Source organism: Boleophthalmus pectinirostris, unplaced genomic scaffold (genome assembly GCF_026225935.1).
Source record: "Boleophthalmus pectinirostris isolate CB_2022bp ecotype Guang Dong unplaced genomic scaffold, ASM2622593v1 HiC_scaffold_19, whole genome shotgun sequence".
Lineage (NCBI taxonomy): Eukaryota > Metazoa > Chordata > Actinopteri > Gobiiformes > Gobiidae > Boleophthalmus > Boleophthalmus pectinirostris.
In genome coordinates, this window is record NW_026571140.1 from 8,816,432 (window position 1) to 8,841,577 (window position 25,146).

At 39.5% G+C, this 25,146-nt stretch overlaps 1 protein-coding gene across 1 annotated transcript; it reads left to right on the top strand.

Annotated features, from left to right (window-relative positions):
* Positions 1–24,627, top strand: ttc17 (tetratricopeptide repeat domain 17). The gene is given in 27 exon segments (XM_055154699.1): positions 1–192; positions 1,387–1,476; positions 2,775–2,944; positions 3,527–3,596; positions 3,598–3,639; positions 4,115–4,246; positions 4,364–4,473; positions 5,189–5,336; positions 7,030–7,169; positions 7,371–7,531; positions 7,660–7,772; positions 8,454–8,603; positions 8,697–8,812; positions 8,894–9,047; positions 9,612–9,683; positions 10,052–10,276; positions 12,585–12,659; positions 12,661–12,820; positions 14,710–14,829; positions 15,105–15,385; positions 15,948–16,098; positions 16,170–16,290; positions 16,558–16,717; positions 19,433–19,516; positions 19,883–20,002; positions 21,111–21,254; positions 22,181–24,627. Coding segments are annotated over 27 exon segments (3,615 nt in total). The 5' UTR covers positions 1–18; the 3' UTR covers positions 22,313–24,627.
* The last annotated feature ends 519 nt before the right edge of the window (positions 24,628–25,146 follow it).

Here is a 25,146-nt window from a genome sequence, read left to right on the forward strand (position 1 = left end):
AGCAATACTCAAACAAAGATGGCGGCGGAGCTCAGGAAAACCTCTCCTGACTCTGTGCCCTGTTCTACCGCCTCTACCCCCAGATCCCCGCTGCGATGGGGGCTCCTTCTGCTCGTATGGGCCCTGGCCGTGGACTCCGCCCGGGCCACGACTCACTGGGTGGTCACGGAGGACGGCAAGATCCAACAGCAGGTATGACAGCTAGCCCCAGCCGAAGCAGTTGGCGCTACCCGATTTGTGCTGCTAACCAGAACTAGCACCCTTGTAATCACACTTCTGTCAATGCGGTTTTGTGGTTTAATCTGTGCAGTGTCGTGGTGGTTCGTGTGATTCGTGTTATACGTGTTATATTCCGATTAACAGCGTAATCAATCAGATCGTTTAATGTGTACTATGTGTACTATGTCTATTAGCTATGGTGATATAATGCAACTAATGTCACCGTGTTCTATGGGAAGGTGTTATCAGTAAACATGCTGACTGCTGCCTGCCACTTTGGTCAATCTCTGATGAAGTGGGTTGCGATCATGAGATTTTGTAAAAAAAATAAAAATAAAAAAAGCAAGTGGTTTAGAATTGAGAAGAATGGAAGGCAGAAAGGTTAAAAAATAAATAAATAAATAATTTTAATAATAATAATAATAATAATAATAATATTTTTTATTATTATTATTATTATTAATAAGTGTTTGGACCTGATGTAATATGTGTGGATACTGGGTGATTCACCTGAGTCTGGCACAAAGTACATTTTTCTCCCTGTCAGCACAAATGAACCAAGGTGGAGTTTTAATCAAAGCAGCACTGTGCATAGTGGCCAAACCTATTTGTCAGTGCCTGATCTTGTCAGTTCTGAAAAGCTAAGCAGGGCTCGTTAGTACTTGGAAGGGAGAGGGCAGGGAATAGCTGATGCTACAGTGGCGTGACAGTTGTAGTCATTTTTTTGTGTCCATAGGCAAGACACTTCACCCACATTGCTTAGTATGTATGTGAGGTGTGCGTGTTGATGGTGGTTGGAGGAGTTGATGATGCCAATTGGCAGCCTCCCTTCTGTCAGTCTAGCCCAGGGCAACCATAGCTCACCACCAGCGAGTGTATAGTGAATAAATAATACACCAAATTGTAAAAAAAAAAAAAAAAAAAAAACACTTTGCAAAAGCATTATAAGAATACAAGCAGGTGATGAACCCTTCACCTCCTACAGTGCATCGTTAAAACCCTCTGGTATTGTTTTCATTGTATTGATTCAATTCAATACAATATTTCTTCTCTAGCCCTTCCTTAAAAAATTATATTGGATTGAATCGTTCACTCTTTGGATTCTAACAAAAAACAGCTACATTGCTTTTCTTGGTTAAAAAGACCACCAAATGTATGTTCTTCCAGGTGGACTCCCCTTTAAACCTAAAGCATCCTCATGATGTGGTGATCTTCATGAGACAGGAGGCCCGCGTCAACTACCTCAAAAAACTAGAGGTAAGCCAAGTCTGTGTGAGTGTCCCTGCTACCATAAAGGCTGGTTTATAGTCCAGTGTCAGGCATCAGGCCCTGCTCACCCCAGAGCTGACGTCCTGACACAGCTCAGCAGAGTCCAGGTGCACCGTGGGAATCTAAACTATTTAATTTAAAATAATTATAAATATATTTTTATTTACTGTGACAATAAGCAATCATGTTAGGCTTAGATGCAGACATTTCTGTGCCAAACATTAGCTGTTCCAAGTTATTTTACATCAGAAGTTTTAATCAGAAGACATGTTGTAACTTTTTGGCCAAGTTGCATGTACACTGCACGGCAAACACTGCAATCTCTCTGATTGGCTTTTATGTGTGACAGGGCACTGTGTCGCACTTTCCAGGTAGATTTGATGCAAAACTATAGACTGGCCTTAATGCTGTTGTGCCATTGGACAACACTTCACTTTCTTTTGCATGTATAAATGTATTATTGTGGCTGTAGTTGGAGGGTGTAGGTAGGTGTGGCTTAGATTGACTGCCAGTCTTTTGCTAAAATGCCCAACCGGAGCCTATTACTGAGAACTTTTAAAAATAATGTATTTATTTAAAGAGGGCCTATTAGTTGCTAACACATATTTACGGTAAATCACCATGTTACCTTAATTTGAAAATGCTATATTCATGAAAAACAATGTATTTAAATGTTTAATAAGTTTCAGTTTAGTTTTTGACCCTCCTCCCTTTGCTGTCTGTACTCCCCCTTCAAAGTCCTATCACAACACAATCAGTGTGCATTGTGTTAATGAAACTACTGCACATTGCATCAGGTTTGTGAAGTTGTAGTGTCTAGTTTCATATCCTGCCTTTTGTATATTTATGTAAAATTTCTACATGGGAGACAAAGGCTCTTGAATACTGCAAACTGGAAGGAGGGGTTGAATAGAGCCCTAGAGAGATTGCTAAATTACATGCATGAGTGACATGAAACCTCTTCAGTCACATTTTTGATGAGAGTGGTAGAAAGATCCAAAATGTTGATAATACCTTCTCTTTAATATTAAAATCTACTAAAACTGCAGTATAATTTATCTTGTTTTAAAGTTGTTTAAAAGCAAGTAGAGTGGATTTGCTCCAGGTTTTGAGCAGCACAAGAGGTATACATATAATTTTGAATGAAAAGGCATTCATTCTATTTCTAATACTGCAGGATCTACTGTAATATCTCACCCATATGTCTAAACACACCACCACTTAATCTTTTTAACTGTAAACATGACACACAAAATCTAAAAGTGTGTCTGTGTTCCTGTGTTCAGAAGCAGTTGGTGGCTCAGAAGATCCACATTGAGGAAAATGAGGACAGGGACACAGGGCTGGAGCAAAGACACTACAAGGAGGACGCAGACTGTGTCCTGGCCAAAGTCCCTCTGGGAGACTTGGACCTGTACGATGGGACCTACATCTCCCTGGAGAGCAAGCACATCAGGTCAGCCTCACTCTGTCTATCTGTTGCTATCTGCAAGGTGCTGCTGAATTGTCTATCTGTCATCGCGGGTTCAGACTCCGCATGATTTTTACTAATACTAGTTCATCATAAATTGTTTGCAGTAGGGTTGTCAAAAGTGATGAAAATGAGATTCTAAAACTAGTATTGAAGTATTGAAACAAACTCAACAGTTACTGATGATAAAAAAGTCACATTCACAGGACCGAAGTGAACCTTTCCTGAATAGTTTTAGAATGATCTTGAGTTGGATCAGAACAAGTATAAGAGCACATAGACTAGTATACACCCATGGACCACTACGGAACCTACCTGGATGACTGAAGAATTACATAGATATAAGGCTACATGGTAATATAAGAGAAAGTTCTATGATTTAATGTTAAAAATCACATTCTGTTGTATTAAAAGAGCTTTTTTTTAAATTATCATCGTGGTATCTGAATCTGTATTGAATATGTAGTCTATTCCTTAGTATCGAAATCGAGTTTGAAATGTTTATATTGTGACAACACTACCCACTGATCATTTTATAAACAAATTGTATTCTTCTCTGCTTCTCAGTCCTGAAGATTATGTGGACTCCCGCTCAGCTCTACCTCCAGACCTGCAAACTCCAGACTGCACCAAAGTCTTTCGAGCTTCCCTACAGTATCCACGCGTTCCAGCACCTCCGGGTCAGTACGTAGCAGGAAGGCATCAATTGCCGTGGTCTGATTTCTGAATTTTCATTGCATTACATTTGTGTAAGCGACATTTCATAAAGTTTACATATTTGTGTAATTCATTAAAGACTCAGTTGTTTTTAGTTTAAAAAGCAATGTAAAATATGTGCATGATTATATGTTGATTTAAAAAGAGAAAGACATTTTGATACATGATTTGAACATTTGGGAACTCAGTACTTCCTACCTATTGTGTTCTCATGTAAATTACACATGAAGAAATGCTGTTCTTGAACCTAAATATAAAGAAAAAGATGTTTATTTTACCATGCTGCAACCACATCAGGTTTTAAAACGGGCTCAGTCATCTATCTTTCGTGAAGAAGCTAAGTTAGTTAGAAGGAGCAATCAAAGTCTGTGATTAGCCTCTACAGTTTGTATACTGTATTATTAAACCTGCTGTTTAATAATACTTTTCTCATTCCAGGGTGTGCAGGAGCGGGCTAACCTCACCTCTCCCCTGCTTTCTAAAGATGACCCCATTTTTCACTCTTTATCGAAAAAGTTGGGCCATAGTATAAATGAGGTGGGCCATCGCATCCATCTTGCGCTGCAGAGGGTAAGTCCAGCCAGCACTATGAGAGAACTTTATAATAACTTTGTCTTATACGCAGCCAAAGTGTCCCAGTTGTCCTTCAGCTGTGTCTCCATGTGAGTGAATGTGTGTATGTTGTAGAACTCGTCCTCGTGGGTGCTCTACAACATGGCGTCGTTCTTCTGGAGGATAAAGAATGAACCTCAGAAGGCTGTGGACTGTGTGGTGCGAGCTCTGCACTTCTCTCCCAGGTAAACCCTCACTGCAGGCTCTGTATTGGTCACTTAAAACCTTATAATATCTGAATTAGAAATGACTTGAATTTATGACTGAAATACATATTAGATACAAAAGGAGGTCTAAATTATCTGCACTTTGGGTACCCTCGATATACAGAATTATAGGATATATAAATGGCTAAAACTACAGTGTAAATCTCATATATGAACACTCTGTTTAAGCGGTACCAAACACTATATCAACCTTTTTGCTTAAACGTCTTGGGTTAGGTTGACAAGGTAAATACACTTTACTGTGTTGTCTTTAAAAAGAACCCAAGAAGTACATAAGAAGAAATGAACATCTTTGGTTCAACCTTTCTGCTATACTGTGTATATGGTGCTAGCATTGTCTATTATTCCTAGTCTTTTTTTATTTTTATTTTTTTATTTTAGTAAACTAGGAAAATACTATTGAAATTTCATAGATTGTGTATGATAGTTTTTCTTATTTAGCTGCTTTTACAAAACAATGAAAAACAAAGAACATGTATGTTGACAAGAGTAAAATCAGGTACAGGCCCTTTCCGTGAGAAGGCAGACAATTCTGATGAATTAGGTTCTCAAGCAGAACCGGTTCTCAATTCCCATCCCTTTTGTTGAATTGTCTATGTGAAAAGTCTTCTAACCCTTTTCCATGTAGACCTGTGCTCAGTAATGTTTACCTGCCTCTGTTTGCTCTCTGCAGACAGCACAAGGATGTAGCTCTGGTTAACATGGCGAACATCCTGCACCGCGCCCACTACTCTGCCGACGCCGCCATCCTAGCACACGCAGCGCTCGACCTGACCTCTGACCTCTTCACCAGCCACTACACGCTGGGCAACATCTACGCTGTCAGTCCCTTACTGTCCCATACACTGTTTGGTTGTTTGTGCTGGTAGTAGGGCTAAATGGCTGATGTTCTTGAACACCTATATTTTAAAAGTGGGCAGGAGGATAGGTTCAGAATTCTGTGGTGTAATTTTCAAGTTTAGTTAAAGTGTAATTGTCTCTGTGCACAAGAGCGCCTGACGTCACTACTTGTGTATCAATGAGGTTTTGGCTGAGTCATGCTAGAACTAATAAATATTTATAGATAAAGCAATGAACAAGGAACTCAGGGTAAATGTCACTGACAACGTGTTAAAAGTACACAAATAAAAGTAATACTTCAGCAGAGGACACTTTTTTGTTTAGAAACAGAGATTTGTGTAATAATAATAGTTTAAAAAAATATATTTTACACATAAAAACAATCTGGCGGTCTTAACTTTAATTAATTTGAATTTTGACAGGTTGTTTATTTTTTATATTTTATGATTGTCATAAAAGTGACTGAGACACAGTGAGCCAGCTAAGGTGTGGCTATGCACAGAGCCAATTATTTTTTTTTCACAATAGCTTTAAAAATTAGTGCCATTATTCAAACCTAAATACGTGATTGTTGTCAGTTGAAAAGATTTTAAGCCATGATTAATATAGTTTTGTTTGTGGAGCCGAGCCCTAACAAATAATTATGAGGTTCAACATTTGTTGATCATGAGTTTGTATATAGTTTGTAAAAGTGAGTCTTCCATAGACTTGTATAAAGGTCCTTTTGCCTATCATTTCCATATAACTTATCAGTAGTGTCAGTTAACTGCTACAATAGCTTTATTTCCTCCACGTAATAAACATAAGGGCTGCAAATAATGATGACGGCTTTTAGTAGTCAACTAGTCAATCATTAGTCCTATTGCACTTTGAGATTTACATTTTATTCAAAAGAAGGTTGAAATATGGTGACTGAAGTTTTATTTATGAATATTGTTTAAAGTTTAATATCATGAAAAGGACACATAGACACATGTCTATATAATATATGAGTTTGACTTTCTGAAATGAGTGACAAAAAATATGTTTTTCATTTTTTCAAAAAAGGTGACAGTGACTAACTGGAAAAGTGTAATGTACGGAAGTCCTGAATGGCAAGCAAAGATATGATATGTTTGATCAAAACAAAAAAATTGAAAATCAAACACTCCAGGGCTTAAGTATTTTCCCTGTATATTAATTTAAACACCAAAGTTCAGCACAGATGAATATGAAATGTGAATATGATTTTTTTTTTTTCTATTTTATTTATTTATTTATTTATTTATTGAGAACTGTTGATGTATGTGTTATGTGTTTCTTTCTTTTTTTTTTTTTTTTTTTTTTTTTTGCCACTCAGTGCGTTATTTGAGAGGGATGTGTTTAGTTGTAGTTCTAAGTAAGTCAGTTCTTTTGGGTCTGACTGTGTTAAAACTCAGATTAAAGTCTAACAAGCCTCAGACAGAGCAGTGCTTACAGTTAGCATCACACCCCCGTGTTGATATCAATGTTGGTGACATCAGCTGCAAAGTATCAATAGTCAACATTTTTAAAATAGGACTACAATTATTAGTTAGCTCCTCAAAATAATCCTGACTAATGGTTGCAGCCCTAATAAATGCACCTAGTACAACATTTTGTAGTTGTAGTATTTGTGTGATTCTGTATTGACTCTTGTTTGTCCTGTCTTCTCAGATGCTGGGGGAGTATAACCATTCGGTGCTGTGTTATGAGCAGGCGCTGCAGACCCTGCCCGACTTTGAGCCTGCCATCAGGAGGAAGCATGCAGTGCTCTGTCAGCAGAAGCTCGAGCAGCGCCTAGAGGCTCAGCACCGGTACTACATCACACACACTACTAATCATGAACAATGTCAAAAATGTCAACTTTGTAGGGCCCATTATTATTATACCAACATTTCTTTGTGGGACTTGTTCACATTAAACTGCTAATTTCTGTTATTTAATTCCCACTAAATGAAATTAGATGGATTTGCGCATTTTGGATTTGAATCATTACATGTTTTCTGTGTTAATAGATCTCTGCAACGAACACTAAATGAGTTGAAAGAATACCAGAAGCAACATGACCATTACCTCCGCCAGCAGGAGGCGCTAGATAAACACAAGCTGCTTCAGGAGGAACAGATCCTGAGGAATATTATCCATGAGACTCAGATGGCCAAGGAAGCCCAACTTGGTAAGGGGATACTCAAATAATGTAATCATATTCTAAAGGTTCAAAGATATGAATCATACACACTTTTTAAATGACCTTATGCTCACTTGAAACATGCTAAGTGTATTTAATATAATGTGTATGTTTAGGAAATCATCAGATGTGTCGTCTGGGCCAACAGCAGCGCAGTCTCCACTGTCCCTTTGACCTGCCTGTGCGCTACCACAGAGGAGACCTGTTTGAACATGTGCACTATGTTCAAGTGAGTCCTTTACAAACAGCACTGGCATCACAGGGGTTAGAGGAGCCAGGAGTAACTGTACTATATAAAAGTTTGTAATCAGTTATCTGTTTGAGTGGATATGAGGTTATCAAGCAGAACAGTAACAAACCCCCATGCACATTTTGGTATCCCTAATTAAAAGACTCTAAGAAAGTAATATCTTGGGCGATGTTAATTTTTATTTAGTTTTTTTTTTTTTTTTTTTTTTACAAAAAATTATTTACAAATTAGAAAAAAAGAAAAATATATGACAAAATCAGTACTGGCTTGGGTGGAGCACACATATACATCTAGTGTCAAAACTCTTTCCACAATGAGTGCGAAGAGTCAACGACTTAACAATAGGGCTGCATTTATTAATTGTGACTATTCAACTATGAATAAATGATCAAAGTCAATATTTTATATGTATATTCTATATTTAGAAGCCTTTAATCATGATATTTGAATCTTTATTTGCTTAAAGAATGTTTTTGAAAATCACAGTGTACAGTAGAAATAGTCATTTGAGTAGTCGACTCAATGAAAAAATAATGCTTGCATTGTATTATGTTTCTTACATTTTACTTCTTAGTTTTTGTCAGATATTAAAAAATATTTATTAGCTTTTCTAATTTTACTGTGATGACAGACATGGATGTGCCTTGTTGTGTGTTTCAGTTTGGGGAGGAGGTGTCTGTGGCCTCCAGTGTGGCTCTAGTGTCTGACCACACCTCAAACCAGAGCTCTCCGTCTCCGTGGTTACATCGCTCTGTCACAAAAGAGCAGGACCCAGCGGCTGCTCTGTGGGGCAATCACCCTCACCCACAGGTATAACAAAGTGTCCCATTAGAATGCATGATTTTATATTTGAGAATTAATAAGGACTGAGTTAATGTTGTAATCTTTTTTTTTCTCAAGCAGGACAGTCAGAAAACACTGTGGCCACAGAGATCAGACTGTGCCACTAAATACCCAAGTGTGCCCCCTGCTGGAGAACTGCCCACATTTTACATTCCTCCTGAAACATATGGCCTCAGGTTCCACTCCTCCTGTATTCCTACTATTCCACATTTTCAACATTTTCAGTGAAACTCATTGTGTCTGTGATGCTTCCATAGCCCTGTGGCCAGTGTGCTGTATGAAGACAGCACCAGTCAGAGCTCCGCTGTCCCAGACTGTGGACCTGTGTTCCAGCCATACCCCGCTCCCCTCCCTGCCTCTCTGGACTGGCCCCTGGAGGAGAACCAGCTGCCAGATCCCTATGCTGCACAGGTAACATGTGTTCAGATGTACACAGTAAGGATGTCACAAAATCAAAATGTACAATTATTGTGAAATTTTATATTTGTCATCATGACTAAAGTGTAATAAAATTCTAGATTCACTTTCATTCAAACTTCCATGATCCACTACTCATTCAAACTCATCTAAACAAAACTTTTATTCAATTGACACTCATGTATTTAGTTTTTTTTTAACAACTTAATGAAATCAAACATTTGGAATAATAAAGCAGTTGTGACCTAAACAACCAGATAAAAAGCATTTTTGTTTTAGGTTTACTTATTTAGAGTGATTATAATTAAGATTATTTAATTTAGTTTCAAACTGTATGTGTTTGTATTATTTCATTCTTATGAATATATTTGGACCTGAATAATCACATATCAATGAAATGATTAAACCTGACACCTGTATGACACATGTAATGGTTTTACTATACTATATATTTACATTTTAATATGTTGTATATGTAAATTTTTTAAGTCATAAAACTTGAAATACTAAGTAAGTGTAATGAAATGCAAATGTTTCTCTTCCTCTTGTTACTTGCAGATATTACAGCTGCGCAGTGGAGGTTGGACTCTGGAGCAGGTCGGCAACAGAATCGCCCAAGCTTTAAAAGAAGTAAAAGTACTTTCAATTTTATTTATTTAACCCAGCACACTGTTATACTGTTATTTATACATTTTATATTCAGGGATGTCAAAATGTCAAAAAGTACTATTTTGTAAAATTATAATATTTATCAAAAACTGCAGAAGGTTTTTTTGTATTATTTTTTTTTTTTAAGAATGGCTGATATTTACTTTATTCTATTTTAATATATTCATAACATCAGTTTCAACATTATTTTGTAGATGGCCTATCTTGTTCCACTAATCGTGATAAGTTGTACCACTGATTAATCTTTACTTTTTTGACATACTTTTAGCACTACTTTTTTACCCCCTTTAGACTAGTGGTATATAACTTGTTTTTCCTCTCATCCCCAGTCTTCAGTCCCACGCTGGCTGCTCCTGAATGAGGCGGCTTTGTTTTGGCGTGCTAAAGGGAACGGCAGCAGGGCCCTTCAGTGCCTGAGGAAGGTGCTTAGTTCTGCACCCCCGGCTCACCGCTCCCTGGGCCTGACCAGCGCGGCTAACCTGCTGCTCCACCACGGCCTCACCTCCAACGCACACTCACTCCTGGAGCAGTCCCTGGCTCTAAATGCCTCCGAGGTATGTCTCACTTTGGTCTTGGGATGTAGGGAAGCTGGGAAAGGATGTAGTTGTAATATTATTATTTGGGGTGCACAGATACCAGTATCAAGATATAGCCCCAATACCAGTGCCAGTGCTTGTACTCATGAACATACAGCCGATACCAAGGGCTGGTACTAGTATAACTGCGCTTTGTCTTATTTGATGCTTACAACTCGCCTTTGAGCTGAGCAGTGACTCTGAGCAGTGACTCTGAGCAGTGACTCTGAGCAGTGACTCTAAGCAGTGAGGAGAGGAGTATAAAGAAGTACTTTAACTGTACTTTAACATATGTGACTGTCACATGAACTATGAAAATATTTAGACTTCTTAAAGGTTCACAAAGGATATCAGCACAGTGCTTGCAGTGTTTGCAACGGCAAGCTAATGTGGCTTAGTTTAGTGATGCTGGTGGTTCTTTGTGCGTGCATGGTGACTTATTGCAACTGACGGACAAATATGGCGACAAAACTAGAGTGGATTCAGAGCTTTTAAAAACCACTTACCATCCACCCGCCCGCCGGCGGACGATTTTCCAAAAAAAAAATTTCACTCTGTATTTTCACCTTCATTATTGTTTTCACTACTGGCATGCCATACATCGTTTGAAAGCTTAATTTCTCAATAAAACAACCATATCATTCATTTTATGCCATACAACGAGCCCAAAACGCTATAACTTAAAAATTCACATCATAATCAAAGAATAAGATACGCGTTTCTTACATTTGAGCCGGTTCTGTCGGTCCAAAACGCGTTCAATCCATGAAAAGTTGTACTCAATAAATCCGTAATAATCCACAGAAAAAGAATATCAAGTTGTTTTTCCAAAAAATAATTCCATGTGGGTAAATAATCCAGAAAATCGTCGTCCGTATGAGTGGATGAATCCGTGAATGAAAATATTATGTCTCTTCTCCGCCTCTTCTCCCGCTCTGACTTCCCTTTCTCTCCCGCTCTTGGGTACGCTTGTTTTCCTCACACTCTTAGCTTCAAAATGAGACCCTCCCCGCTGTTGTCGGTGCCGGGGTTTAGGTGGGACAAGCCGCTGAAGAAGCTAACGCACCCACGTACTTCCTGGCTTTACGCACGCGTCATCAGTTTGTTTACGGGAAATCTCTTCAGTCATTGGATCTTCCAGAAAGTGATTGACATATTGTTTTAGCCTATCACCAGAGCTTTCAAACGGTGGGTGGGACATTCAGATAGTATTGGAAACGGGAGCTGTGTTTATAAGCGCAGCATGAGTGAGACACAGAGAGCAGTGTGGGAGGTGCCATTGAGTGCAGAACTGCCACTTGGAAGACAATTTTGGCTACTTTTAGTTTTTTTTCTTGAGAAAACATGCCTAAAGCTCAGAAGAATTAGTATTATAATAATAACAATTATTATTATTATTTTATTATTATTATTTTGGCACAAATTTGGCAATCTTGTGCCGAATTGTCATTTTGTATACACAAAGGCTCACAGCATCAAAACCCTTTGTCCTAGAGATCTGAAATTCTACACAGTTGTTGCCAACAACTTGAACAATGAGTGCAGTGAGTCACAAATGCCTAGCATGAAGTATGCCCAAGCTAAGGCCTTTATTTTTTTAATTTTTTTTTTCGAAGCAAAAAAATACTTTTTTTTTTCATTTTTAATTGACTACTGTAGGTTAGGCAGCACTCACAGTCTTCATATACATATCTACAGAAACTAGAAGGCCTAAGCTTTAAAATGGTGCCTCACACAAGCATGTGGGTTCTAAGGTTTTCTTTTAATAAGCTATGGCATTTGGGTATGTAGTGCTATTGTGCACACACCAAAATGAGGTGGGTGGTAACAGGTTAAAAGAGGTGTAGCTTGTCCATATTGATCAAGTTGTGGCCATTGTTTCGGAAATACTATATTTGCTGAAAAAACTTATAAACATGTTTAGTTTCAGTTTCATTTTTAAAAGTAGCCCTGTGGACAACTTCGTACAGGCTTGTACAGCTAAACATAAGGAGGATTTGAATAGTGCCCAGGTTAGTCTGTCATGCAAAAAGTCAGTTTTGCATATTACTGTACGTCCTCTTTAAACAGTATTTTTTCAGTTTCAGTTTGTACTGCCTGTACAGCAGATGTACACACTTAGAAACTTTTAACATTTGAAAAGGCATTAAAAAGATGTGGTTTTAATCAATACATTTGAATTTTATTTATTTTTTTCCTAATGTTTGAAATTGTCACTGTATTTTATAAAGTTGCCTCTCAGATTCATCTCGATAAAGCAAATTAACTTGTGTGTTTTGTGTGACAGCCCCACTCCCTCCTGAGCATGGTGATGGTACATGTCTCCCAGGGGAACATCACGGGGGCTCTGGAGCTGTTCCGCTTCGGCCCTGGACATGGCCCTCTCCTCTGGCTCCTCTACCTCAGGCTCCTCCCTCTCCTCGTTTTCCTCGTGTGGGCAGTGTGTGTCCAGTCTGCCTCTGCTGCGCTGTCTGCAGTTCTACCCTTTCCTCTACAACCTATCACACCGCCAGTCCTGCTCTCGTGAGTACCTGCAGCACTACCTCGAAGAGAACGGTCCTTAACTTTAACCGTAAAGGGCCCATATTACACAGAATTAACTCATGTGAACTTTAAGCCATGTTATAATGTTATTACCTCCTCAAAAACATACCTGGACTTGTGTTTTTTTTTTTCATTCACACATGTTTGAGTAATCCTTTACTGTTAGTCTGTGTACATCTCCAAAGCTAACAATGCTATGTTCCACCTTGTGATGTCATGTAGTGGGTAGTTTTCAAGTTAACAGCTTCTTTTACCTTTTGTTCAGTAAAGATTGACAAGCAATTCCAGGGCTGCAATTATCCAAATTGTTCTAATGAAGGTATAGGCACGACATGAAGATGGAACGTTTTGTTTGAGAGAAGAACTCAGCTTAAATATGCAGGATTTGTGTGTTAAACATGTGTGAATAAAATGAAACACAACTCCAAGGATGTTTTTGATGAGGAAAGGAAATGAAGCAGCATTCCACATACTTTAAACCAAGCTCCCAGTGATAGCATAAAATCTAAAATGCAACTCCAACTTCAAGTTACTAAAAACTATATTGTGTTTACCCTGTAGATTTCATGTGTAATACCTAATTTAAAAGCTTATGATTTTGCCTAACTCAGTACATTTTAAATACATCGCAGCTGTTGATACATGTAACTTTTAAAAGCTTCTGAACAGTGTGTAGTGTTACAAAAGCCCTGTGCTGCTGAAACCTTTCTATTTATTTGTCACAGAAATAAAATGCTTGGAAGTGGAGAAATATTGCCCCTTCAATAATTCATATTGGAACAAATAGTAGTGCCCCGTTTTAGCTGAGTTTATTTTTCTCCTCAAAGCTAAATATTGCTGCTATGGACTATTCTGAGTGCACTGTCTCCCACCAGCACTACACAGCCAACATGCAGCTGGACACTTCAACAGCATTTATTTTTTTCATGTTTAGAGTTTTCAAAAGTTATTCTTTGACATGAACGATTACTTTATGTACACAATATATTGTTTAAGATTTTATGCTTTTAAGATTTTATGATTTTAAGAGGTAAAAAGGGGTTATTAAACAGTGATTAACAGTGAAAAAGACATAAACATAACCCCAAATATTTACAATCTGCAGATTATTAGATAACAGCTGTGGAATTCCCTGGTGTGATTTCATGATTTCCAACCAGGAAGCAAAATTTTAAACCTAAAAAAATGAGGGAAAGTGGGAAAAGAATTACCGTATTTTCCGCACTATAGGGCGCTTTGCATTATAAGGCACACTGTCACTGAATGGCCTATTTTCGAACTTTTTTCACAAATAAACCACACCGGACTTTAAACGAAACACAACGGTTAGATGGGTCAGTGGGACTTTGTTTGGCGCGTTCACGGTGACTCTGGGCTTTGTTCAGTTGTGGCGTGTAGGGAGGGTGCTGTCTGGGACCGTTGGATTGTCGGCGTGTTCGCAGTGACTCAGTTGTTCAGTTGTGGCTAAAAGCGGCACATTGCATTCGCTTTTTCAGTTCATTCCTCCGTTCCATTCCTCGTTTGCGTGGAGTGATGAGTGTGGCTGTGGGTGTTTTTCTCTGTGCGGTCGCTGTCTGCTCTGTGCGTGTTTACGTGCGCTGTGGGTGGTGCGGCTTTATAGTTTACTGAAGTCGTGCTGGGACACCCGAGTGGATTCGTGTATAGAGCGCTCTGGATTGGGGGGCGTGCAGTTTTTTTTTGATGGGGTTGGAGGCTTAAGAGCGCGCCCTATAGTGCAGAAAATATGGTATACAATTTTTAGCAAAATCTTCAGTATAATGGCCTTAAGTGTGTTTTAGTAAAATGAGTAGTCCAACCTGTCATAGGCACTTTAAGGTAAATGTTGATTTGTTGGTTCTCTCTCGCAGAGGGAGGGGTGTGCCTAGCGGAGGAGGACCTGGGCATCCACCTGGAGGAGTGGGAGTCCAGTGAGGAGAGACCAGACACGCAGACCACTGCCGACCTGGAAGACTCTCTGCTTTTTGAAAGTAAGTCTACATCCCAAAGGCTCTAAAACAGGCGGCATAATTCAATCCCAGAGATATGAGTTTGTGAATCTCAAACAAATAGTGATAAGGTCCAACATTTGTGGATTTTCTGATAGGTTATTTCTGAAAATAAAACAACTCAACATGTAAAAACCTTGAACAAATCTTACACATTATAAACGGCATTTTATACTCTGCATACTTTTTGCTAATCAGTTACCTAACACATGGTTGACTGACTTCTTTTTATCCGTCGTCCTTTCCCTGCTGTACAGAAGTCATCGTGGACAGTAATGGCTCAGAAGAGGTGGGGCCACCGCAGCAGCAGCCCTCCCCTGGGTTGGGGGCGGTGCCGATGGGCGGAGTCTCAGAGGGGGAGGAGGAGTGGCAGTTGAAGGAGGAGTTGATGGGGGCCTTCGAGGGGGCTCTGGACGTGGGCGGTAAACGGAGCGACCTGCGGGGCATCCGGGTGCTGAAGAACGAGAGGGTGGTGGGCTCCAGGGCCTCGGGGGGACCCTGCTTTGGCAACTGCGAGGACGACGAGGGGGCGGAGTGGGTGAGTGCAACGGTCATAGCAGATCTAAATAATATGTTTACCTTATTAAACCCTGTGATGATCAAATATGTATTGTCATTGCTGTCATGTGGAAAACCAGCCTTGCAAAAGTGAAGGATATTTCCTGGGCTGCCTGGGCTGCCTGGGTCTTTCTGTGCAGGATTCGCTTGTTTTTCCCTGTGTCTGGGGGGTTTCCTCTGGGCCCACCCAGACCAGTTTCCTCCATCAACTCAAAATATGCATCATAGTTACAATCCTCCAGATAAGGTAGTCCAAGCCAAGCAACACACTCACAGAGATGGGTGCCAGCTCACTGCTCCTGAGGAGATACCCCAGAGGCATTGAAGGATGGGTCAAAAATAGAGGACAAAATTACCCCAAGTGCACCTTATCTTTAAAAGATAAAATGCTATATGGTTACATAACACCAGGGCAGTCCAGCTGAGTTTCATAATTTCATTTACAGAGATGTTACAGCTAGACATGGTAGGCCAATGGTTCCCAACCTGAAGGGGGCTAATCTGGTATATTAGTCTGCTTATGTGTGATGGCTGTGTTTCAGATCACCTTCCAGGTAAAGCGAGTGAAGAAAGCCAAGGCCGAAGGGTCAGAGGTGGTGGGGGGCTTTGACGAGGGGCCCACTTCAGAGGCTGTCCCTGGACAGTCTGTTTTAGAGATTAGCGGACCCACCATCCCCTCCCCTGGACCCTCAGGTGACTGCACTCTCTATCTAAACTACATTGCTCACAACAGAAATGATACTGATAGAGGCTGTGTTGTGCAGGACGCTGGAGGGACTACCACAGTCTGGGCTGGCCTGGTCCAGAGGAGTGCCAGAGGACCCGCAGAGTGGACCTCACCACTGTAGCAAGCACCTGGCTCGCAGTGTCGGCCAAAAATATAGAGTGAGTCCTATGACCTATTAAATTATAAATTTTACTTGTTTTTAAAAGCTTTCAGGCAATTTAGTAAATAAATATAAAATTTTCGGCAAAATATTGCTGAAAATGTTAAAAAAGGTGCTGTATGTAACGTTTTCGTCACAAAACATTAACATCTGCATAAAACAAACATGTGGCAGACACTGCACTACAAAAGTTACATAGAGCAGTCCTTGTGAATCATATTGTTTAACTTGTTTTAAATTTCCATCTCATTTCCCCTCTCCCCAGTATCACGGAGCACATAGACTTTGCCACCCCCCTCCAGGAGCCCGCTGCAGAGCCCCTCTGCAACGCTAACCTGGCAGCCAGCATGCACACCCTGGACCACTTGGGTGGAGTGGCCAACCGCGCTGCTATTCACTACACCGGGGAGAGTCAACTACGAGAGGTGCGTATGAACACCTATAACACTTTTAAGAATAAATACATGTTTTAATCTTTATAGTTATGAAAAATATTGTTTAAAATTATGATGTTATAGTTTGAAATGATACTGTGAATACTCCAATTGTATTATTATAGAAGTTTATTTTTCTCCAAATGAGCAAAAAATAGTACCGTATTTTCCGGACTATAAGTCGCTCCAGAGTATAAGGCACCACCAAAAAATGCCAAAAAAATATATAAGTCACACTGGAGTATAAGTCACGCTTTTTGGGGAAATGTATTTCATAAAATCAGAGACCAGGAAGTGACATTTCATCTTGAAAGGCAAATTATTTTAATAACAACAGAATAGAGAACAACAGACTGAATAAGCGTCAATATGTTAATGTAACATATTAACAGTTATTCAGATAATTATAGCATAGACAACATAACATAAGTTTACCAAACTCACCATCTCACTCCAAATCACTAAATCCATCGAATTCTTCATTCTCGGTGTCACTTCTGTGCAACCTCTGGAGATAAACCATAGATCCATGATGTAAACGGAGCATCGCTTCCTCTTCTGCGTAGCTGTCGTCCAACAGGATGGTTTTGGTTGTCATTGAAACTCAGGCTTTGTCGATTCATCCAGTGACTTCCAAGAAAGTTTCATGGCGCACCCGCCCGGTTACCGTGAAGCTGTATTCTCCACCCCTGCTTTCTGCTACTCAATCACAAGTTTCTCGCTCACTCCAAACTTTCTCTCTGCTGCTCGATTACCGTTTTCGGCTGCATATTTCACTATTTGCAGCAAGACAGTGGCTTTTTCTACAGGACACATGCGCAGTAGAGTGTGATGTGACAGTGATACAGGAGTAATAGTAGTACTAGATACTGACACACAAGCCTAGAGCGCCTTCTCGTGGCTATCAGTCTGAAAATTTTAATATATAAGTCGCAGGACCACCCAAACCATGAAAAAAGTGTGATTTATAGTCCAAAAAATATGGTAGTTCTAGTACCATGCACAAAAATCTTATTGCTAATATAAAATGTAATAGACAATTCAAATGATAGAACATTTTGTTAGATAGTTTCAGCACACTGCCTTGATTTAGTTATCAAATAGGTCAGGTTTACTAGATTTACTATGGAAAACTAGCCCAAACAAATCCCCCCAAAATAAGGACCTAAGAAATCTGACTACTACCCTGCAGCTTTTAGAATTAAACTGATATATGTAAATATTTTATATCATGCTGTGTCATATATTTAATTAAACTAGTGTTCTCACAAAACAAACAATCTGTGGATATTAACGAAATTTATTGATAATAAAAAATACACTTCAACTTTAAATTCAAATAAGATGCAGAACCAGTACTATATACTGGTTCTATTCTGTGTAATCATTTATCCTTTCAATATTTGTGGCTTGTTTGAGGTTTTTTGAGCACCCTAAATCACACAAAGTAGTTCTCAAGTTAAAACTCTTCTCTAGCAAACCACAACATATCAGAAACAAACCCATAACATCAGAAATATTTAAACACTTAAGAAATCTGGTAATAACAGACTTCCCCCATGTGTCTGACTGAAGCAGCAGAGAAGAGCAGCCTCCCCTCTCCTCGTGTGAGTGCAGCTGTGATGCTCCACACTGACTGTCAAAAGCCCATTCACTGTCACACTTCAGTCTGAGAAACCAACAGTTAGACCAATTAGCACTCACACAAACATGTTATCAAGTTAAGATTTCATGACTTTGGGAAATTAAGTTGATTTTAACTGAATATGTTGCAAATTACTAGTGCTACTTGACTATAAACATGAAGCTTTTTAACGTTTTTGTACACGAACTGCAAAATCCTCTTAGTGTTAAAGCAAGCCTATTATGCAAAATTGACTTTTCAGAGCTTTTAACCATGTTATAGTTGTTTACTCTTTTCATTTACCCAGTTAAAGTTGTATTTAAGTGTTCGTGTATGCTTGAATAATCTTGATTCTCCTGTATTCAAGATGTCATTGCTCTGATCTCTCATTTTCCTACGGCTCTGTACTTACGTTGTACTTCAGTTTTATTTTCTTCATCAGTGATACATGCAGAATTCAGAAGCATCATGTAGTCATCATGTGGTACAAATGAAAAAAATAAATCTGCTGCTTTCTTGTGTGGTCTGCATATCCATTGGAGGTGCCGACAGCTGCACAGCTCTTTGTTGACATGACATTTACGGTGACATCAGCTCCCATTGTGCACCGCAGTTATCAAAAACATGGAAGTCTGCGGACTTGTTTCTTTTAGTCATTTTAGATCAATAATGGCCCTGTCATAGATAAACTATAAAGCAGACTCAAACTCTTGGTGTTTAAAGGTCTTTAAAGCATTTTTTATGCAACTTTATTCAGGAAATTGTTTTTTACTACTTATGCAAATAGAGGTGGATTAAAATATAATAAACCATAATAGTTATAATTAATAATAGTTCATATTGTTTGCTAATCATCAGAAAGGCATTATTGTGCCAGCAAATATCTTTGGTGAGGTTCAAGTATTGCATAAAAGTAAACAGCTATACAATTTAAAGATTCTTTTAATATTTTAATCAACAGTCTTTTTAGCTTTTTGTGGTTTTCTAAATCAAGAATCAATTCAAAACAAAAATATTGACTGTTTATATTTAGAACAGTCCATCCATCTTTGCCGGTCTGACTGTGTTGTATACTTGTACAGGTGCTGCAGAACTTGGGTAAAGATAAGTTCCCCCCTCAGTCCTTTGAGCAGGTGGGCACACGCATCGCTAAAGTCCTGGAAAAGGTGAGGCCCCACACAGATGCATACAAATATAAGTATTGCAATGTTGCAGAGCCAGAATTGTAATCCGGTCTCCTAATTATCACTATGAACAACTAATCCACTGACAGTGGTTTAACTACGTACTTTAACTTCAACATACTCCGGAAATCACTGATCAACCATGGAGTTCTCTACCGTCTATCTCCAATTATGAGAATGAAAAAGTTAAAATGTCAAATTGCGTCACACCATAGATACTTGTTTAGTTTGGGCATAGGTAGGAAGGCTAGGAACAACATAGAGCTTAATTTTAAAATACTTCATGTTGTTTGATCCCTTGAGTCTCATCTAATGCTGTTGAACTTGTGTATGGCTTTCCCTGTGTAGAACCAGACGTCGTGGGTGCTGTCCAGTATGGCTGCTCTGTACTGGAGGGTCAAAGGTCAAGGCAAAAGAGCCATAGACTGTCTACGCCAAGCCCTCAACTACGCCCCCCACCACATGAAGGTACTCATACTATATGCTTCTATTTACCATGGCTAACACTCCCATCTGTTCCAAGATTACAGCCTATTTCACTGGCAAATATCCTGCCAGCTGTTTACTGTTGTTTAAAGGTCCCATATTGCACTATTTTCTGATTCATGTTCAGATTTATTTAGGAGTTCTTCTCTCAAACAGAAAACACTCTGTTCCACCTTGTGATGTTATGTAGTAATACAGGAAGTGCTCCACTGTGTTTTAAAGTCCATGTCTTCACTAAAATCATTTCGATGATTTCAGTCAATCTCTACTGAACTAAAGTTAAAATGTAGCTGTTAACTTGAAGACTACTGCTTCATGACATCACAAGGTGGAAGAGAGTATTTTCAGTTTTGGAGATGTAGACAGGCTAACAAACAAGGATTATCTGAAAGGTATCTATGAAGCAAAGCGGGCGTGTCAGCTCATTTGAGCGTGAATAAGTGCATTGCCCCAAACTGACACGGCCCGTTTGCATTGATTCCAATGGAGACATGAAATACTTGCCGTGTGTCGCAGATAGACAAACTGCTTTCCTTTAGTGAGGATGAGTACATAAATCCACATCTCCACTTCAGACAGGGTGGAAAAGAACCGACAGAAGAACATTCACATATATTTGCAGCACCACAGAGGTCCTGGGGCAGGTGTCTGCACAGACACCTGTGCGTCTGTCTGCAGAGGGCACTCTTCTGTGGCGTGCGCAATATGAACCATGTACACATCGGCCCCAACAAATCCATAATACCGACTCAGTTCGTAATGTTTACCGTGACATCAGCTCCCATAGGGCAGTGCATCTTTCTCAATACTAATACTGCATACTATTCCTTTATTGAAATAATTTTATTTATATATATTTATGTTGTGATTTAAAGTGTGCAAATAATAACATGATGATCCACGGGTGTTGTACATTTTAACTATTTAAAAGGTTATGCACAATATGTGATCTAAAGCAAACGTGTATTGTATTTGTATAATATAGGACCTTTAAGAAAAATATAACAAACTACTATTGTCTATTTAAAATGTTTCAATACACATTTCTCATATGTGACTGAATGCCTGTGTCTCTTACCGTGTGTCCCAGGACGTGCCTCTGATCAGCCTAGCCAACATCTTCCAAAACGCTCGTCTGTGGGAGGACGCTCTGACCGTGGCTCGTATGGCCGTGGAGATCGCCCCACACTTTGTCGTCAACCACTTCACCCTCGCCAACGTCTACATAGCAATGGTAACGTCCTCTCGTGTAGTGATTTGTCCATTATGGGGGGTGATTCTGGTCATCATTAAGAGCGTTCAGCATTGCCCTCTGGTGGTCTGTAGGGATGAACAACTCTTGTGGTCTTAAAGTGGAAGAATTTCGAGACTGAGGCTTATTGTTAGTAAAATACACTGTGTAAACAATATGAAGGGGCCATCAAATGCTTTTTTTCATGAAGGTATTATTGCTTTGTCTGGAATGTTTCTCTAGTATGCTATTAAACCTTTCTATCTTCATGGAGACAAAAACAGACCAAGTTACAGGTCAGATCTGTAGAGAAGCAAGAATGTTTGTCTAGGTATTTTTGAGCTATAAAACCACACTTTTCTACTGATTAGCTGTGTAAATGGGTCTAAAATAGAAATATATATGAGACCCTGGCCATATTTTTGCATTTTAGTGCATATTTGTTAAAAATCATGGTCAAAGCCGTGTCTGTAACAACCTCTTTAGGCTCAACTATGACCAGTATATTTGAATTTTTGGGTTGGACTAACAGCCACCAACGAGTCAGATGTAGGTAATTACGTGACGAGCACAGCCACTGGCGTCTACGGGCGCTAATGTCCCACCATGTCTCAAGAAAAGGGAAATGGTGTGATCCAAGCACAAATGTCCTCTCTGTTTCAAAGTCCAGAGCGCAACGGTCCGTGCCATGTTGGACTGTTGCGACTGTCAGTCGGCTGTTAATCATCACTCCAGAGGCCACCCCACACCTGCTCCCCCCAACCTACTGGGCACTGCTCACTCTGGAGGATTTTTCAGATTTTGCTTAGGGGCGGGATAAAGCTTCAGAAGAGTGTTTAGTTTCTCTTTAATATTTTATCTAACCTAACGTGTGGTTATCTTCTGCCCCTGTGTGTGTGTTTCATGTATTTGTGTGCGTGTCTGTGCAGGAGGAGTTTGAGAAGGCCATGCGCTGGTATGAGTCCACACTGAAACTGCAGCCCGAGTTTGCTCCTGCCAAAGACCGCCTGAGGACCATCCAGTGTTACCTGCTCACCAAGAGGGAGCGCCGGCAACCATAGCCACCGCAACCAACCCCCACCACAGCTCACCCTAGCCCACCCCTCCCCACCCCTCCCCACCCAACCCAAGCCCACCCTAACCCACACCTCCCCTTCCAGTGTTACCTGCTCACCAAGAAGGAGCGCAACCAACCCCACCGGAACCACACCCACCACCGACCAACCCACCACAACCCAGCCCTCACCTGCCCACTCTTCTCCATCCCACCCGTTCCAACCTCTCTTCCCCTTACCTCACCTCACCCCTCCCCATGCCGTAACCACAGCCACTCCCACCTCAACCACCCCCACCACCGACCCACCTCAGCGCGGCCCAGCCAAAACCAGAGCCACTCATCTGTATAGTGCATATCACATCACTGAAGCTGTCAGAAACGCCCATCTAAGCTCTTATCAAAATGTCTGTGGAACATTTTAAGTCTCTTTGTTGTCCAATAGTCTTAAGAACGCCGGGACTTGGTTTTAATTTTGGTTTTGCTTTTTTTAGAATGGATTGAAAGGGAAAAGCATAAAGCGTATGTTCATTTTGATGGCAGTTGGTGCGAGGTAATTTTACTGTCTTTTTATTTGAAAAATTGAGCCTAGTCGAGGTGTATGCAAAGATAAGATAATATTAGCATAATACAACCATAAATGTAAGTTTCTCCATACAATATTTTATGTTGTATTTGAAACGTAGAATTAAAAAATATCCGTTTAAAGATAGGGCATTATACAAAACTGACTTTTTGGCTCTTTTTACCATGAAGAATACAAAACAATACACTACTTCAACCCTGATTGTGTTGTGATTGCGTCCTGAAAAAAAAAAAAAAAAACTGTTACAGCGTAGTTATCTGCATTTTCAAAGCAATAAAAGAGAAAGTGTTGATATGCCGTATTTTCCGAACTATACATCATTCCAGAGTATAAGTCACAGTTTTTGGGGAAATGTATTTTATAAAATCCAGACCAGGAACCGACATTTCATCTTGAAAGGCAAGTTCTAGTAATAACAATAGAAGAGAGAACAATAGGCTGAATAGGCGTTATGTTAATGTCACATATTAACAGTTTTTCAGATAATTATAGCATAAACAACAGAATATAAGTTTACCAAACTCACCATCTCACTCCAAATCACTAAGTCCATTGAATTTTTTTACCTCGGCAGTAGAGAGTGAAGTGACAGTGGTACAGGAGTAATAGTAGTACTAGATACTGACACACACGCCTAGAGTGCCCTCTCACGGCTGTCAGTCTGAAAATTTTAATATAGAAGTCGCACCGGAGTGTAAGTCACAGGAAACACCCAAACCATGAAAAAAGCGTGACTTATAGTCCAAAAAATACGGTAAATGTTATGTTCCATAGAAGTCTAATAACCCTTCTTTAAGTCTAATTATATCATTTTTGAAAATTACTTTGAGTTAGAATGACTTAAATTCAGAATACAGCTGATTTGAGTTGTTTTATTAGTTTTTCTTCTGGTCATGTTTTTCGTTTTACTGGATTCTACTTTTGATGACTTACCGAGCGCAATGTTTTCACCCAGAAATGCCTTGAAACAGGTCAAATAAAATGGTTATACCGGTAATCTAGTTGACTTATTGAGTTAAAACAGCTCAAATGATGCTTTTATTCTGAAATCAAGTCCTTTTAACCCAATTTTCCTGTTACGACCGTCATCAAAATGCACTCATGCTTCATGATAGCTTTGGGAGGGTCTAATGCACTGATCATACACTATGTTTGGACAGGGTATGATGATTCAGCATTTCAATAATATAACGGCACTGTCTTTAAGCTTTTAACTGGCAGAGGTTGCCATGCAGTATTTTAAGAATCATTTCGCTGCTGGGAGAAACATTCAATTAATTATATGAATTCTCACCATCTCAAATGTCTTTTCCTAAACTGACCATTCCTGTGTGGGACCTTGTGTTCAAACTGTATCTGATGTATGCTGCTCCCTGCGCTTGTAAAGGAATCACACTGCAAAAACTGATATTTTTGAGTTAAAATTACTTGAATTGCCAATATATCTGGATTTAAGTAAGGTAAAATTGCACTTGAATTTGGAGCTTTACCAAATAATTCGAGTAACCGTGACTAATAACTAAAAGAAGTACACAAAAACACTACAGATTATGATTTTAAAAAGTATATTTTAAAGACAGATCCAGGCTCCAGATCAGTTCAAACCTACTCAAATCCAGATAACTATTTGTAATTCAAGTGTTTTCACATGGAAATATTATTTTTGCAGCGCAGTAGACGGACAGGTCCATGGAGACTGAGGTTGTATGTACAGTATTAAAGAGTGTGTGATTTTACCTCTTACTGTCTTGTGTGTTCATCAACTAAATATAAACTTATAAAAATATAACTTGTTACTTTTCTAGTAGACCTGCATTAAACTTATCTCCATGGAGACAACTAGGCAAAGCCACTAGGTCAAATTACAGGTCAGATCTGTAGAGAGGCAACCCGCTCAGTAAAAAATGGATGTTTGTTTGATTTTTTTTTTTCAATGAAAGGTCTTATATTACGTTATTTTCTGATCTATCTTGCAATGTTTCCTCATCAAAAACAAACCTGGAGTTGTGTTTTGTTTCATTCACACGTTTAATTTAGGTGGAGTTCTTCTCTGAAACGGAAAACACGCTGTTCCAACCAGTTGTGATGTCGTGGTAATACAGGAAGTGCTCTATTGTTTTTTTAAACGCCATACACTTTCACTAGGGCACTGGGTGCTCCCTTAGAGATAGGGTGAGGAGCTCAGTCACACGGGAGGAGCTCGGAGTAGAGCCGCTGCTCCTCCACGTCGAGAGGAGCCAGCTGAGGTGGCTCGG